Genomic DNA, 18116 nt, shown 5'->3' on the forward strand with positions numbered 1-18116 from the left:
CCTCTTGAGTAGCTAGGATTACAGGCATGAGCTACTAATGCCCTATTTGGACTGCCTTTTTTAAAAAAGCAAGGCACTCAATGGCAGCAAAGGGAGGGAGGGAATGAGAGGGAAAGAGGGAACAGCTGATACTAAGCAAAAGGAAAGAAATGTACATATAACCCAATGTGGAAGAAATAACTGTATTGTCAAAGCTCATAGAATTCACAAACTTTATAGACCACGATAAAGACAATTTGCCCCATGAAGGTTAGGATGTGTTTGTGTCTTTAACTAAGTATCCCTATCTCACAAGACTATGAAATTTGTGAAATTTATATAATCACTTAATCACAATTAAAAAAAAAAGCAAGGCGCATATGGGGACCTTGGTTTCCAACACATACTTTTGGCAACAGGATGGGCTTCAACTGTATGAAGATATTACCTGATAACCAAACATCACAATACAAGCTACTGAACACTCAAAATGCCAACCACCTTTGTGTTGAGAGCTTTTGTTATTCTTGTTTGCTATAAATTGTCACTGAGTTTTGCCACCAGGCACTTAAGAAAATTTCAGGAAGGCAATTATAAAAAGAAATGTGCAACATAAAACTATATGCACTAGCAACTACCAGGGCTTTCAAGCACATTAACTGTGGCTTTGATTTTAAAAAAAAATATCCATATGAAAAAGAAATGTTCGGTGGTCGAATGCTAACTTCAAGTAGTAATCTTTTAAGGCATGACCATATGGAACGTATTTCTGAGATCACACACAATCAAGGCACGACACAAGAACTTTCATCTTTGTATTATTAGCAATGGATGTCATTAAAATAAGAGAGTTCTTACCTTTCATCTACAAAGCTTTCTTTTTAAGTTATGCAATGTAAAGTATTTAAGAAAAAAATTAAAAAGAAACCAATTACAGAGAAGACAGAGTGGCCCCTCAGAAATGCTAAAGATCACCCCCAACAGTGAGGTGAGATGTTGAAACACGTAAGAATAGAGACCCTAAAAACTTGCAGATTTAAAATTGATACCAATATATTCTGTTTTCCCTCTGGATAAAAAGCAACTGTAATATCCTAAATATTTATTGGTCTAACTCAAAAGTTAGGTTACAATATATCTACGATCTTTTGTTTGTCATGATTTTTTAACTGAATACCACAAAACTAAAATAAGGCTGGGAAGAGAAGTATCTGTTTTACAAGTTTTTAAATTGTATGTAGATATAAACAAAAAACAGAAACTATGTTTATTGAATAAAAAGGAACATTTCAAAAGTATGCCTGCAATCATTAAATTGAAATTAAAATCAAGCAGCAGCAAAAACAAAAACCCACACATGGCCCAATAACTTAACGGTTAAAGTAACTTACATTTTATTACCTTATTTTAGGAAGGGACCAAAAAAACCAATACATAGAAGTACCTGATTCAGTTAAATGAAATGGCTTGAACTAAAGTAAGAAGTGTATTTCTTTTTTTTTTTTTTTTTTGCCAGACCTGGGGCTTGAACTCAGGGCCTGGGCACCGTCCCCGAGCTTCTTTTGTTCAAGGCTAGCACTCTACCATTTAGCCACAGGAACACTTTTGGCTTTTTCTGTGAATGTGATACTGAGGAATCAAATCCAGGGCTTCATGCATGCTAGGCAAGCACTCTACCACTAAACCACATTCCAGCCCAGAAGTGTATTTTTTTTTCCTTTTTTTTTGGTCGGTCGTGGGGGCTGAACTCTGGGCCTGGGCGCTGTCCCTTAGCTCTTAGCTCAAGGCTAGCGCTCTACCACTTGAGCCACAGTGCCACTTCAGGCTTTTTCTGCATATGTGGTGCTAAAGAATCTAACCCAGGGGCTTCATGCATGCAAGGCAAGCGCTCTACCACTGAGCCACCTTCCCAGCCAGAAGTATATTTCTTGAAAGGCTCCCTTCTCTTTCACTCCACATATGGGTATCACTGAGGTAGCCCAGGCTCTCTTAGAATTCGACGTACTCCTTGTTTCCCACTGAACTCTCCATCCTCCTGCCTTAGCCTCCTGAGTGCTGGGATTACAGGTATGCAACATGGCACCTAATTTGAGTTTTTGAAATTTTTTAATTAAAAACAATTTACTAATATAATAATTAAAGCAAATACTATTTTAGAGACTAGGCATCTTTTCTTTAATTCCAGCTACTAAGGAGGTGGAGATCAAGAGGATTAGACTTCAAGGTCAGCCTAGGCAAAAAGTTAGCAAAACCCAGGGCTGGGAAGGTGGCTCAGTGGTAGAGTGCTTGCCTTGCATGCTCGAGGCCCTGGGTTCCACTCCTCAGCACCACATAAGCAAAAAGAAAAAAGCTGGAAGTGGCGCTGTGGCTCAAGTGGTAGAGCACTAGCCTTGAGCTGAAGAGCTGAGGGACAGTGCTCAAGCCCAGAGTTCAGGCCCCATGACCGGACCCAAAAAAAAAAAAAGTTAGCAAAACCCTATCTTAACCAATAAGCTAGGCATGGGTCTCATGCCTGTGATCCCGGCTACCAGGGAGGTGTAAATGAAAGGATCGTGGTCTAGGCCACACACATGGACAGAAATGTAAAGCTCTATCTGAAAATACCAAAGCGAAAAAACTGATGGTAAAAATCCCAGCATCAGCCGGGCGCTGGTGGCTGACGCCTGGAATTCTAGCTACTCAGGAGGCTGAAATCTGAGGATCGCGGTTCAAAGCCAGCCCGGGCAGGAAAGTCTGTGAGACTCCTATCTCCAATAAACCACCAGAAAACCGGAAGTGGCGCTGTAGTTCCAATGGTAGAGTGCTCGCCTTGAGCTGAAGAGCTGAGGGACAGTGCCCAGGCCCAGAGTTCAAGCCCCACAATGGACAAAAAAAAAAAAAAAAAATCCCAGCATCACCAAAAATATAAAAGAAGAAAATTATTTTGGATAGGTATAATGTAAATCTTGTTATTGCTCTAATTGAATATCCAAAAATCAATTTATAAAAAAGCTCACATATATTTATTTACTTTTTTTTTAAAGGGGAGGGAGGGGGGCCAGATTTGATCAACAGACATTTTCTGTTCTGTTTTTAAATTTTAAATACTTGCCAAGACTTAATATTCTTGTTTGTATGTTGAGAATTTGTTTTGTGAAATAGGGTCTCACTATGTAGCCAAGGCTAGCCTGGAACTCTTGATCCCCTTGCCTCAGCCTCCCGAGTGCTGGAGGCATCTATGTGCACAGCCAGCTGAAATGTGCAACTTTTATCTTTTATTTTATTTTATTTCTTTTTGGGTCCGGTCGTGGGGCCTGAACTCTGGGCCTGGGTGCTGTCCCTCAGCTCTTCAGCTCAAGGCTAGCGCTCTACCACTCGAGCCACAGCGCCACTTCTGGCTTTTTTCTTTTTGCTTATGTGGTGCTGAGGAATCGAACCCAGGGCCTCAAGCATGCAAGGCAAGCACTCTACCACTGAGCCACCTTCCCAGCCCTGAAATGTGCAACTTTTAATAAACACATCTGGACTTGTTTTACTAACCTGGAGTTTCTGAAGAATTGGACAAGGGAGCAGATGCTTCTGCTAAGGCAGCTAATGTAGCTAATACTGATGTGGAAGAGTTTCCGAACTGAACGGCTGACACTCCCGTTTCATCTAGGAGAAAAGACAAAGTAGAGGAGTTTTCAAGGAGCTTGGCCCAAGGGCTCTTTCTCAGGTTCTAGTTTACCTCATTCAAGTCTTAAGGGAAGCTGGAATGGCTGTGTTAGTTTTTGAAAGGTAACAGTAGTACACTTTGCAATATGGCCTTTCTTTAGATTGTTTTATCTCATAGAAATGCCTCTGGCCAATACCAAAGAACACTAGAGTGGCTGCTATCATCTTACCCTCATTCTCCAATAGTCCTTTCTTTTGAAAGGCTGAATACCTACTGAGGCATGAAATGCCAACATCTATATCCTCTATACATCTCAATACCTGTGGTCTTGGATGAATTTTCTGAGGATACCAGACCTGTTAGGTTCACGACCCCTCCGGGGCCGATGATGAACTGTGGTGTTGCAGCATGGATGGTCACCGTGTCAGGACTCTCTGGGTTTGTGTTGATTTGGTTCTGCATTGCAATCTAAGGAAGAGATACCAGAGTGTTAGCAGAACCCCGGGGCACAGGTTCTCTACTGCAGCAGAAATACACACCCAGAGTGTATCCTCTAACAACCACATATCATTGTCTATGGAATACTGAGAGTGTAATGGTAGCACACGGGTATGAATTTAGAAGTGGCCCTGTGGCTCAGTGGGAGAGCACTAGCCTTGAGCACAAAGAGGGTCAGGGACAGCGCCCAGGCCCTGAGGTAAGCCCCACATCTAACCAAAAAAAAAAAGGATGAATTCATACCTTAAGGTTCCCCTACCCTACCCTCAGTGAGAGGTTTTTATAGAGCCCACTATCATTGGATACTTCGCTGCTCAGTAGCAACAGTAATTGTTTAAATTAAATTACTTTCTCTACTATATCAGGCAATATGTGATAATACTACATACATAAAGCATTAGCCTTTCCAATTAGTTCCTAGTCTTCAACCCGCTAGGTATAAAAGAATGAGAAAAAGTCAAACTCATTTTCCTAATATAACACATGTCCTCCATGAATTTCAATGAAGGTAAAGGATATTAGAGGAGAGAGCTCAGTCTCTTTTGGGGAAGAGGACAAGGAGATAGGTGAGAAGAACAGTAAACAAAAGAAGATAATTGATATCTATGTTATCTAGTTGAAGAAAAGAGAAGTATTGCTGCTTACTTAAAAAAAAACAAAAGTAGGGCTGGGATGTAGTTCAGTGGCAAAGTACTTGTCTAGCAAGTACAATGTCCTGGGTTCAATCCCCAGTACCAAAAAGAAAAGGGAAAAAAAAATTCTACAAATCTTTCTTTTTTCTTTTTAAGGATGGTAGAAAATAAAAGAAAGAAATCAGATGATAAAGACTATATCCCAGAGGCTGGGAATGTGATTCAGTAATAGTATGTTTTCCTAGCATGGACAAAGCCCTGGGTTGATTCCTCAGTACCACATAAACAGAAAAGCCCGGAAGTGGCACTGTGGCTCAAGTGGTACAGTGCTTTGAGCAAACGAAGTTCAGGGACAGTGCCCAGGTCCTGAGTTCAAGCCCCAGGGCTGGAAAAACAAACAAACAAAACAAAACAATCGTGAACCCTAATGAGCACAAGAAGTGAAAAGAAACAAAGTCTGTGCAAAAGAATTGAGTCCTAACTGCAGAGCCACTGGCTTTAAATCATGAAAGACAAGAGATCCATCCACCTTTTGTTTGTTTTCTGAAACTGAAAGCCAACTTACCTGTAAAATCTCTGCTAAATCTTCATTTCCATTGTCTATTGAAATATCAAATGCAGTTTTACAAAATTTACTTTGTGTGTGTACGTCAGCACCATATTTGATTAGAAGCTCCACCACTTCTTGATGATTGTGCTCTGTGGCCCAGTGCAGTGCAGTCATCTTCAACATGTCTTTTGCATTCACATCAGCACCATGCTGCAAAGGATTTCAAAGGGATGGATAAATACAACAAGAATGCCCGGTTGGACAATTTTTGCTTTAAAACAAGAACAGACAGTATAATTGGCTCCACATAACTAAAGAACATGAAACAATCCATTAATTTTATGTGGTTCCATGTTGAACACTATTTATAAATAATTATGTATTGATAAATATATTGGGTTAAATAGTAAAGTTAAGGTTTTTACTTTTGGGTATGTCAGCCAGGAAGAGAATCTAGAATAAAACATGGTTTGTATTTTTTGGCTTGCATTAGATGCGTTTATGATCTAAGAGAATAAGCAATAAATAATAATATAAATAACAAAATGATGTTGATCACTGTTTCAGGTGGTCCGCATCATCCTCTGGCATCTGGGTGACTAAAGCTAGGTTACTTGTAATTTATGTCATTTGATAACCTGCAAACCCTCCAAGCCTAATGCTGCCTTCCATGAGCATCTACACTGAAGACAAAGCTGCAGCCCCTCACCCAAAGGACTGTCTTTCCATTGTTTGACCAGATTTAAAGATACACACATAAAGGCCAGGCGCCCATGGCTCAAGCCTGTAACCCTAGCTACTCAGGAGGCTGAGATTTGAGGATTGTGGTTCAAAGCCAGCCCAGGCAGGAATGTCCATGAGACTCTTTTTTTTTTTTTTTTTTTTGGTTGGTCATGGGGCTTGAACTCTGGGCTTGGGTGCTGTCCCTTCAGCTCAAGGCGAGCGCTCTACTGCTTGAGCCACAGCTCCACTTCCAGTTTTCTAGTGGTTTATTGGAGATAAGAGTCTCACTGATGTTCCTGCCCGGGCTGGCTTTGAATGGCGATCTTCAGATCTCAGCCTCCTGAGTAGCTAGGATTACAGGCATGAGCCACGGTGCCCAGCCCATGAGACTTTTATCTCCAATTAACAACCAGAAAGCCAGAAGTGGCACTGTGAGTGATGGAGCGCTAGTCTTGGGCTGAAGAACTCAGAGACAGCACCCAGGCCCAGAGTTCAAGACCTACAACCAACCAAAAAAAAAAAAAAGAATACACATAAAGGAAGGTTCTTCCCCTCCTGACTGAAGTGTTAAAGATAAATTTTTTTTCTTTCTGGTCCTAGGACTTGAATTTAGGGCCTGAGTGCTGTCCTTGAGCTTCTTTAGCTCAAAGTTAGTGCTCTACCACTTCTAGCTCTTTTAGCAATTTATTGGAGATAAACTTCCCTGCCTCAGCTGCCTTCTAACCACAATCCTCAGGTCTCTGTCTTCTGAGTAGCTAGGATTATTGACATGAGCCACCAGTGCCTGGCTTGAAGGTAATTTTTTTATCTCATTGGACTTACGCACGCACGCACGCACGCACGCACGCACGCACACGAATATTTACAAAACACAAAGCAAGCACTCAGTAAAACTAGATCACCTCTTATAAAGTCTCTGTGGGGCTTAGTTTCAAACGCAGAGTATAGGTAGGCACAGTGGCTTATGCCTATAATCCTAGCTACTGGGGAGGCTGAGATCTCAGGATCACTGTTTGAAGCCAGCCCAGGCAGCAAAGTCTGTGAGACTCTCATCTCCAATTAATCAGTAAAAAAGCCAGAAGTGGAGTTGTAGCTAAAGTGGTAGATCACTAGCCTTGAGCAAAAGAAGCTCAGGAACAGCACCCAGGTCTAATGAGTTCAAGCTTCATGACTGGCTCCTCCCCTACCCCTACAAAAAAAAAAAAAAAAATAGTACAGAAAAAGAGAATACATACCTTAAGCAAGACCTCTACTATGCTGGCGTGGCCCTCTGAAGCTGCCATATGTAACGGTGTTCGGTCCACTTTGGTTCTGGCATCTCTACTTACACCAGCTCGGAGTAGTACCTCGGTGGTGGAGTAATGCCCATACTGTGCTGCCAGGTGAAGAGGAGATGTTCCCAGCTGTCCCAGAGAGAGAAATAAAATCCACACTTCGTGGTTACCCTTAATATACTTCTACTACTGCTGTTTCCATTATTGTCTATGGAAAAGCAATGCTGTATATATATATATATACACAACTCCAAAGAAATTAATTAATCCCTTGATTTAACCTGATTAAACATCTTCACAAGAAGCCTTTGAGAATTCCCATACATTTATTCATGAGGAAGAGATATTTCCTTTAATTCAAACATTTGTTACTTTATCTCAATATTTCAAACGTTAGTTTATTTCAATATTTCCTTTGACTCATATGCTAGTTAACTAGTTAATACAGGGTCATGCTGTATAGCCAAGGCAGGACTAGAACTCGAGATCTTTCTGCTTCACATTCTCAAGTGCTAGGATTATAGGTATGTACAACCTCATTATTTTTTTGTAGAGCAATGTTTATTAATGGTAATTAGCTGAAATGCAAATTTCTTTGCTTTTTAAAAGGAATTATATAATTCCCATCTCTTATTTTCTGAATTATAAATTCTATCTGTGCTATTTAAGACTGTTAAATTGAATCCAGAGTGGCTATATATTGATTATCCCATACGAATGTACTTTAAAATCTCAAACTCCAGCCTTGTTTTTCTTTTCTTTTTGCCAGTCCTTAAACTCAGGGCCTGAGCACTGTCCCTGAGCTCCTTTTTGCTCTGCCACTTGAGCACTACTTCTGGCCTTTTCTGAATATTTTTGGAGGTTAGAGTCTCACAGGAAACCCTGCTCAGTCTGGCTTCAAGTCGCAATCCTCAGCCTCCTGGGTAGCCAGGATTACAGATGTGAGTCACTGGTGCCTGGCTTAACAGTCCAATTTTTGTGGATAGAGTACTTGGCTAAAGATGTCTAATATCAAAGAAAATACTGACCATTCATTTCCTAATTATAAAACTTGAGAAGTAATTTTTTTTGTTTTTATCACTTATAAATATACTAAATTTGCATCTGAAAAAAAAATAAGAAAAAAAACAAAAAAATTTCAAAATTAAAGTCATTCTTTACCCAGTCTGTAGTAAAAGGAGCGCCATTTGCCATCAAAATACGAACTTCATCATCTTGACCTGCACGTGCCGCTTCTAAAAGCTTCTTTCCCAAATCTACCAGGGACATCTAAACAAAACAAGAGAAGGTGGACGTTAAAACCTCCAATTACATATTGTGACATGACTTTTATTAGTAAGTCCATTTTCAATTATTCCTTCCAGAGGCAAAAACTACAGATCACACAAAACCAACTGCTATTTGGATTATCTTTCTTTTTTTTTGGTCCGGTCATGGGGCCTGAACTCTGGGTCTGGGCGCTGTCCCTCAGCTCTTCAGCTCAAGGCTAGCACTCTACCACTTGAGCCACAGCGCCACTTCCGGCTTTTTCTTTTTGCTTATGTGGTGCTGAGGAATCGAACCCAGGGCCTCAGGCATGCAAGGCAAGCGCTCTACCACTGAGCCACCTTCCCAGCCCCTGGACTGTCTTTCTTTATAAGCATTTAACCTAGAATAAAATTGGTTTATAAAAGTCTTCAAGTACATCCAATAAAGACCACAGAGGCAAGTTAGCCGAGAAAAGCAGGTCTGGAAATAAAACTGACAACTAAATGGTTCTAAATGAAAGAGGTATAGTCATAAAATTTTTCATAGAAGAAGTAAATGAGGTCCAGGCTGGGCACTGATACCTAGTTCGTGCCTGTAATCCTAGCAACTCAGGAGGCTGAAATCTGAGGATTGCAGTTCAAAGCCAGCCCAAGCATGAACATCAGTGAGATTCTTTTTTTTTTTTTTTTCCCATCAGTGAGATTCCAGAAGTGACGATGTGGCTCAAGTGGTAGAGCACTACTCTTAAGTTGAAGAGCTCAGGGACAGTGCCCAAGCCCAGATTTCAAGCCCCACAACCCAAAAAAAAAAAAAGAAATAATAAATGAGGTTCAAAACACTGTCTTCTTTTATTGGCACAAATTAAATTAGAATAAGTCTATCTTAACTTTTTTTTTTTGTTTTTTTTTTTTTTTTGGGTCCAGTCGTGGGGCCTGAACTCTGGGCCTGGGGCGCTGTCCCTCAGCTCTTCAGCTCAAGGCTAGCGGTCTACCACTTGAGCCACAGCGCCACTTCCGGCTTTTTTCTTTTTGCTTATGTGGTGCTGAGGAATCGAACTCAGGGCCTCAGGCATGCAAGGCAAGCGCCTCTACCACTGAGCCACCTTCCCAGCCCTATCTTAACTTTTTTTTTGCAATAGTAAATGTATTGAGAATTTTAAAATACTAATTTTCTACACTTGGAGGACATGAAACATACACTTAAATTAACATTTTCCAGAAAGGGACACAATTCACATTCCATGAAAATACTCAGTCTAAAGATGCTATTGAATAAAGCACAGATCTCACTAGTAAGCCAGAATGAATATCTTCTGTCTATATAGATATTTAAAGAGACTAACCTAAATAATTTTAAAATGACTAGAAGAAATATTAATGTCTTAATTATATAAAATTAATTATATAAAATTAATATATAAAATATAATTATATAAAATAGCAAGAACCCAGTAAATTCACAGGGTGTTGGTGGTTCACACCTATAATCTGGGCTACTCAGGAGGTTGAGATCTGAGGATCATGGTTCAAAACCAGCCCAGGCAGAAAAATCTATGAGACAGCATATATATACCTGACATATATAATTTTTATAATATAAAGCATCTATACATAAGTCGGGTGCCAGTGGTTCAAGCCTGTAATCCTAGCTACTCAGGAGGCTGAGATCTGAGGATCACAGTTCAAAGCCAGCCTGGGCGGGAAAGTCCATGAGACTTTTATCTCCAATTAACCACCAGAAAACCAGAAGTGGCACTGTGGCTCAAGTGGTAGAGTGCTAGTCCTGAGCTGAAGAGCTCAGGGACAGCACCCAAGCCCAGAGTTCAAGCCCCAAGACTGACCAAAAAAAAAAAAAACAAAATAAAAAAAAAAAAGTATCTATAGGTAGGAAAATGCTCTATCACTTAATAGAACAAGCTGCAATAATTAAATTCGTTTTGAAGCTTTATAGCATAAAACATTTAGGTCATGTTATGAATAGAACCAATAAAACCAAAATTTTCATATCTGGACATGCAACGGAGCTGGGAATGTATTTCAATGGAAGAATACTTGTCTAGAATATGCAAGCAAGGCCCTGCTTTCGATCCCCAGCATTGCAAAAAACAAAAACATCAAAATATCAGCTGGGTACTATGGTTCACACATGTAATACCAGCACTAAGAAGGCTGAGCAAGGGGATTATGAGTTCAAGGCAGCCTGGGTTACATAGCAAGTTCCTGTCTCAAAATTTTAACTTAATTTAAAATATATATAAAACAAATGTTAGTTTATGTAATGTTACTACACTGCTTTCCTAATTTAAAATGTTTCTTGGGCTGGGAATACGGCTTAGTGGAGTTTGCCTAACATGCATGAAGCCCTGGGTTCAATTTCTTAGTACCAACACGGAAACAGAAAAAGCTGGAAGAGGTGTTGTAGCTCAAGTGGTAGAGTTCTAGCCTTGAATAAAAGAAGCTCCGGGATAGTTCCCAGGCCCTGAGTTCAAGCCTCAGGGAAAAAAAAAAGGGACTGGGAATGTGACTTAGTGGTAGAGTGCTTGCCTAGCATGCATGAAGCCCTGGGTTTGATTCCTCAATACCATATAAACGAAAAAGCCACAAAGTGGTGCTATGGCTCAAGTGGTAGAGTGCTAGACTTGAGCAAAAGAAGCTCGGGGACAGTGCCCAGGCCCTGAGTTAAAGCCACAGGACTGGCAAAAAATAAAATAAATAAATAAAATGTCTCTTTCTCAAAGGGACAAATTATGTCCCTTGTCCACTGCAATAACACAATGGATTTGAACAAATCAACTCCTCTAATTCTAGGATGCAAAATATATCACATTTGAGAATGCATACATGTCAGTTATTGTGATTTTAAAACTCCATGAGCAACATAGCTGTTTTATACTATAGATTAATATAGCAATGTTCTCAAATGGTAGCAGCACTGCCCCCTAGAGGACAGTTATGGAGGCATTTTGGGGGATTAAAGGTAGGGGGTCTCTCGATGGTTAAGTGTGGGAAATTTTAGAGGTCTAGCAACAGAACAATTTGGTGTGGAAAAGAACTGTCACATGTTCTGTATAATTTTTAATATCCATTGATGATATCTAAGACTAGATAGAATCCAATTAAGATGCAAGCAAAACGTATTTTTTCAGTTAATTTTTTTCTAGATATTCGTGAATGCCATAAATCTATGCTTTGTTGGGAATTTAGTACTAAGAGTATTTTAGTGTTAGCAATGTCAATGTCACTTCAGTATCTGCATCACTAACATAAGATCTTATCCATCAGTTGTAGGCTGGTATCCTATGGGGAAACTTGGTTCAGGACTCACTCAGGTACCAAGTCTGTGGATGTTCAGATGCCTTACACTGAGTGCTAGTATTATTTGCATATAATCTATGCACATCCTTTCAAACTTTAAGCCATCTCTAGACTACCAAAATACCTAATATAATGTATATGAATATAATGTGTATAAATAATTGTTTTAGGAAATGACAGAAGTCATTACATGTTAAAAAACATATCATCAGGGGCTGGGAAGGTGGCTCAGTGGTAGAGCGCTTGCCTTGCATGCATGAGGCCCTGGGTTCGATTCCTCAGCACCACATAAGCAGAAAAAAAAAGCCGGAAGTGGGGCTGTGGAGAGCTCAGGCCCAGAGCTCAGGCCCCACGACCAGACCCCCCCCCAAAAAAAAAACATATCATCATTTTTCATGCACTTTGAATGTGATTGGTTAGGATGTAGAACCTACAGACACAGGGGCCTAACCACACATACACACTGGTCTATATACAAATGCAAGCATATATTTACCTCACTAAATCACCTGGTACAGTCTGCTTTAGTATTTATGGATTTAATACACATTTTTGTAAGTTACATTCATGTTTGTAAATGATACGGACAGAAATCTTAACTGACTTTCCATTTCAAGTAGCAAAAGGGTCATATACAATTTTTTTTTAGTAAGATTGAAAATCAATAGACTAACATGATCAGGCAAAATCAAAATCAAACATGTTCTGGTTTTGTGTCAAGATTAATTAGCAAAGCTGAAAATAATGAAAGATGCCAAATTACAACAATTATTTCTTATTCTCACTTGAGAGGAACTTGTGAGTCTCAAGGAAACCGGGTACATTCAGACAGTAACACTAATCAAGGGGGGCCGAGCTGCAAGTCAAGTCTCCACGCCACTCAGCTTCATTCTATGTTAAATCCTCAGAGGTACAGCGCTAGATTTAAATAAAATCATCCAAATGGTTAGCGATAAGAACATTTCACTCTTAAGCATAGCAAATAACTTCTCCCCCATGAAACGAAGAAACATGAGGTAATTCAATAAATTGTAGTGGGTGTTGACAATGGTGAAAATACTATGCACTGATTTTAGTTTAATATTTGTCTTCTCCAGATGAAAACAGAAGCCAGTTCTGTTGATCCCTTTACTATTGATAAAAAGCTCCAAGTAAAACATCATTTAATGAGAGCCAAAAAGCAACTACAAAGTATCTGCTGCTGCTCATATATCCTTGCCCACAGGGCCATCTGGTGGCAACAGAGATCACTACCAGTATTTACATTTAAAGTCTATTCTGTTTAGAATTTTCTGAAATTTATAGCTCCTAGAGTAGTTGTGAGAATTATAGTACTGACTGAACATTAAAGCCAGATGTGGTTTGAAACCACCACAGGAAAACACTAGAAGATACAGGTAAAGGCAATTATTTTTGCAATAGGACTCCAACTGCCCAGGAGATAAGACAAATGGGATTAGATTAAATTAAAAAGTTTCCGCCCACTGAACAAAACTATTATTAAATCGGGGCGATGGTAGCTCACACCTGTAATCCTAGCTACTCAGGAAGCTGAGATCTGAGGACTGAAGTTCAAAGCCAGCCCAGGCAGGAAAGTCCATGAGACTCTTTATCTCCAATTAACCACCAGAAAACTGGAAGTGACGCTGTGGCTCAAGTGGTAGAGTGCTCACCTTGAGCTGAAGAGCTGAGGGACAGCGCCCAGGCCTAGAGTTCAAGCCCCATGACAAAAAAAAAATGCTACCAGAATTAAACAGCACCCAGAATGGAATAAAATCTTCACCAACTACTTTATTGATAAAGAACTACATAGAAGGCTAAGATCTGAGGATCACTGCTCATCCAGCCCTGGTAGGAAAGTTAGTGAGATTCTTATCTCCAATAAACTACCAAAAAAGCCAGAAAGGGAGCTGTAGATCAAGTGGTAGATCTTTGAGCAAAACAGCTCAGGGACAGGCACCAAGCCCTCAATTTATATCCCAGGACTGGCACACACAAAAAAATTACCTTCTAAAAATTATAGGTGAGCTGAGGACTGGTGGCTCACACTTGTAATCCTAGCTACTCAGGAGGCTGAGATCTGAGGATCTGAGGTTCAAAGCCAGCCTGGGCAGGTTAAGTCCGTGAAACTCTTACCTCCAATTAACCAGCAGAAAACCGGAAGTGGTGCTGTGGTTCAAGTGGTAGAGTGCTCACCTTGAGCTGAAGAGCTCAGGGACAGCGCCCAGGCCCAGAGTTCAGGCACTACAACCACCAACAACAATATATATAGTAGCCTTTGCCCTTGTAAGATTTTACATGTTCATCTAAAGATTAAGGAACTGATCGACTCGGACTGAACTAAATTTTCATTTTCAAAGTTCAAGCCCCACGACTGACCAAAAAACAAAAACAAAAACATGCATTTCCCCCTTTTCTCTCAAGGATCTCAAACTCACCCTCCTCTAGTCTTTCCCACTAATTGCCTTGGATCTCATAGATCATACTTTTCATATGAAATGAGCATACTACACACATACTATCTGCACGGAGCTTTGTAGCCCACTTAATTCATCTTTCTAATAGAAAAATACTATTTTATATCTGTACAGGGCTCAACTATGAGAAAAAATATCACAGTTCATTTTCAATTCTAAAAGAATGCTTTATATTTGTTTATTTTGTTGGTCAGGAGGCTTGAACTCAGTGCCTGAGCACTGTCCCATGCTTTTTTGGCTCAAGACTAGCACTCTACCACTTGAGCCACAGCACTACTTCCTGCTTTTTCTGTATATGGTGGTACTGAGGAATCAAACCTAGGGCTTCATGCATACTAGGCAAGCACTCTACCAATAAGCCACCTTCCCAGCCCAGAATACTTTATCTTTTACTCTGCGGAAGGGGAAGACCTCACCTTGCAGTATGAATCCTTCTATCAATTGTCCCAAACTCCAGCACAAACTCCTAATCTAGACAACCACATTTTAAACAATTCTCTTCCCATCTCCCCACCCTTCCCCCCACCCCAGGCACACACCTAACCCAAACCCAATCCTCCCCTCAGGCTATTTTCCCTCCTTAGAAAGGTTATATTCCCTTGTGCCCACCCTAGACTCAGGCCAGGCCCACTTTCAAATGATCTGTTCTTTAATATAGCTTAAGGAGTAATCCTTTCCTTTAACTTTTCCCAGCACTTGATTGGATGATAGGTATGTTTCTCCTGGAGGCATTAAGTATGTGGGTGGCATGGAGTTTATGTTCTGGGAGGAGAATGATGCATCAAAAAAGCAAACAAGTAGTAGCTAAATGTAGGGCAGGGTCTTGGAATGAGGATGGGGAATCACTATTACAGATCAAATGACCAGGGAAGCCTCTTAAGAGATTACTGAGGAGGGCTGGGAAGGTGGCTCAGTGGTAGAGCGCTTGTCTTGCATGCATGAGGCCCTGAGTTCGATTCCTCAGCACCACATAAGCAAAAAGAAAAAAGCCGGAAGTGGCGCTGTGGCTCAAGTGGTAGAGCGCTAGCCTTGAGCTGAAGAGCTGAGGGACAGCGCCCAGGCCCAGAGTTCAGGCCCCACGACCTGACCCAAAATTAAAAAAAAAAAATTAAAAAAGTAAAAAGATTACTGAGGAGACCCAAGGGAAGATGCCATGTCCAGGTTCCCTAGGTTCCCTCGCATTGCAAGCTCTGGGTGGAGCTGGGGAAACCTTTCTCCATTTATCTTGATGGTGATTATCAGGAGGTGGGCCTTTGGGAGGTTGAATAGATCATGAGAGCTCCAGCTTCGTGACTCGAAGTAGTGTCCTTGAAAAAGAGTGACAGAGTCCCTTCTACCATGGAAGGCCACGGGGAGCAAGCTCTATCTATAACGCAGGAACAGGTCCTCAAGACACAAGATCCGCCCGTTTCCTGGTCTTGGATCTCTCAGCCACCAGAACCATGAGAAATAAATTTCTGTTTCTGGTAAGCCACCTAGTTGATGGCACTTATGGTAAGCCAAGAGAGCTGATCACCAAGTTCTAAAATACATGAATTTCTGTCACTTGCAGTAACCTAGACACAACTAGAGGACATTAAGTCAAAAAGTCAGGGACAGTGAGACAAGTATCATACACAAAGAAGCAAAAGTTGGTCTCAAAGAACAGACAGTAGTACTTACAGAGCCTGGGAAAGTGTGGAGGAGGGAGGGAGGGTGCTGGAGTGCAGGCAGATAGGAGGAGGATGGATTTCTCAGTAGGGTAAAAGTTGCTGATGACAACTGATTGTACATTTCAAGGTAAGAGAATGGAGATGAATTCTGGATGTTTCCAACACAAATGAGGTCTGATGTAACTCTTATGCCAATTATCCTAATCTGATTGTTAGACATTTTATGTAAGTATTGAAATGCCAAAATATACCCCATAAATGTGTAATTATTATGTGTCAATTTTTAACACATTATTAATGAGGTTGAAAGGAATGTGTAGATTATAACAAAAGCAGTCCATAATTGAGTGGTTTTTTTTGTTTGTTTGTTTTTTGGTTGGTCGTGGGGCCTGAACTCTGGGCCTGGGCCCTGTCCTCAACACTTCAGCTCAAGACTAGCACGCTACCATTTGAGCCACAGCACCACTTCCGGCTTTTTCTGCTAATGTGGTGCTAAGGAATCAAACCTAGGGCCTCATGCATGCAAGGCAAGCACTCTACCACTGAGCCACCTTCCCAGCCCAGTTGAGTGTTTTTGTTGTTGTTTTGTTTTTGTCGGTGTTGGGGCTTGAACTCTGTGCTTGGGCACTATCCTTCAGCTCAAGGCAAGTGCTCTACCGCTTGAGCCACAGAGCCACTTCCGGTTTCCTGGTAGTTTATTGGAGATAAGAGTCTCCAGGAGGGGCTGGGAAGGTGGCTCTGTGGTAGAGCGCTTGCCTTGCATGCATGAGGCCCTGGGTTTTGATTCCCCAGCACCACATATGCAAAAAAAAAAAAAAAAAAAAGCCGGAAGTGGCGCTGTGGTTCAAGTGGTAGAGCGCTAGCCTTGAGCTGAAGAGATGAGGGACAGCGCCCAGGCCCAGCGTTCAGGCCCCACGACCGGACCTCCTCCCCCCCCCCCAAAAAAAAAGTCTCAAGGACTTTCCTTCCCAGGCTGGCTTTCAATTGTGATCCTCAGCTCTCAGCCTCCTGAGTAGCTAGGATTACAGGCGTGAGCCACCAGCCCACCAGCGCCCAGCTTGAGTGGATTTTTTAAAAAGTGGATAAACAACATAAATAGGTGCTTTTCAGACTACAAGTCACGACCTGTTAGCAGATATGTGATCATGTTTATTGGTAAATGCCAACTTTTTTTTTTTTTGCCAGTCCTAGGGCTTGAACTCAGGGCCCGGGTGCTATTCTTATCTTTTTCTCTCAAGGCTGGCACTTTGGAGCCACAGCTCCACTTCCAGCTTTTTGGTGATTAATTGGAAGTAAGAGTCTCATAGACTTTCCTGCTTGTGCTGACTTTGAACCATGATCCTCAGATCTCAGCCTCCTGAGTAGCTAGGACTACAGATTTAGTCACCAGGGCCCACCTTAAGCCAATATTTTTAAAACTATGAACCTGTATCAATCACTTACCATACAGACATGCATGCCAGTTTACAAAAGCATAGCAACATACACACACACACACACACACAATGACTGTTAAAATACATTCCTTAGAAGGGATTACAATAAAATGATATTTGGGGCTAGGAATGTAGCTCAGTAATAGAAAACTTGCCTAACGGGGCTGGGAAGGTGTCTCAGTGGTAGAGTGCTTGCCTGGCATACATGAGGACCCGGGTCAATTCCTCAGCACCACATAAGCAGATAAAGCAGGAAGTGGCGCTGTGGCTCAAGTGGTAGAGCGTTAGCCTTGAGTTGAAGAGCTGAGGGACAGCGCCCAGGCCCAGAATTCAGGCCCCATGAATGACCAAAAAAAAAAAGGAGAAGAAAACTTGCCTAACACGTACAAAGTCTTGAGCTCAATCCCTAGCACAGTAAAAATAAGATGGACATTTGCACTTTGTGCCTGTAAATTCTGTGATAAGCAATTAGACATCTGTGTGTGAAAAAAGATCAAAAACTATGTTTATAGCTGCCATTCGGGCAAAGTTCTCATGATTGATGTAGTCAGTGAAAAAGAACATGGACACCATCAGCTCCCCCACTACGTACCTCATTTCCCCTACATTCCCTTTACTCCTGCCGCTTGTGCCCTCTCCCACAGAAGCATTGCAGTTCTTCTAACAGGACACAATTCCTGCCAGTGTTTCCTCTGCCTA

General features: G+C 41.2%; 1 protein-coding gene across 7 annotated transcripts in view; it reads right to left on the reverse strand.

Moving 5' to 3' along the window:
• Positions 1-18116, reverse strand: part of Gabpb1 (GA binding protein transcription factor subunit beta 1) — a 41338-nt gene that overhangs the window by 12440 nt on the left and 10782 nt on the right. For 4 of the 7 annotated variants that reach the window (XM_042687865.1, XM_042687864.1, XM_042687863.1 and 1 more), the window contains exons 2-6: positions 8452-8559; positions 7252-7419; positions 5309-5503; positions 3970-4081; positions 3499-3612 (exon numbers count right to left, since the gene is read on the reverse strand). In XM_042687865.1, coding sequence (XP_042543799.1) covers positions 3499-3612; positions 3970-4081; positions 5309-5503; positions 7252-7419; positions 8452-8559 — 697 coding nt within the window. Of the gene's footprint in view, positions 1-3498; positions 3613-3969; positions 4082-5308; positions 5504-7251; positions 7420-8451; positions 8560-12637; positions 12771-18116 lie in introns of all 7 variants that reach the window. The other 3 variants (XM_042687862.1, XM_042687867.1, XM_042687868.1) reach the window with 1 other exon arrangement.

This window comes from Dipodomys spectabilis, unplaced genomic scaffold (assembly GCF_019054845.1).
Source record: "Dipodomys spectabilis isolate Male_0828 unplaced genomic scaffold, ASM1905484v1 ptg000108l, whole genome shotgun sequence".
In the NCBI taxonomy this organism is placed as follows: domain Eukaryota; kingdom Metazoa; phylum Chordata; class Mammalia; order Rodentia; family Heteromyidae; genus Dipodomys; species Dipodomys spectabilis.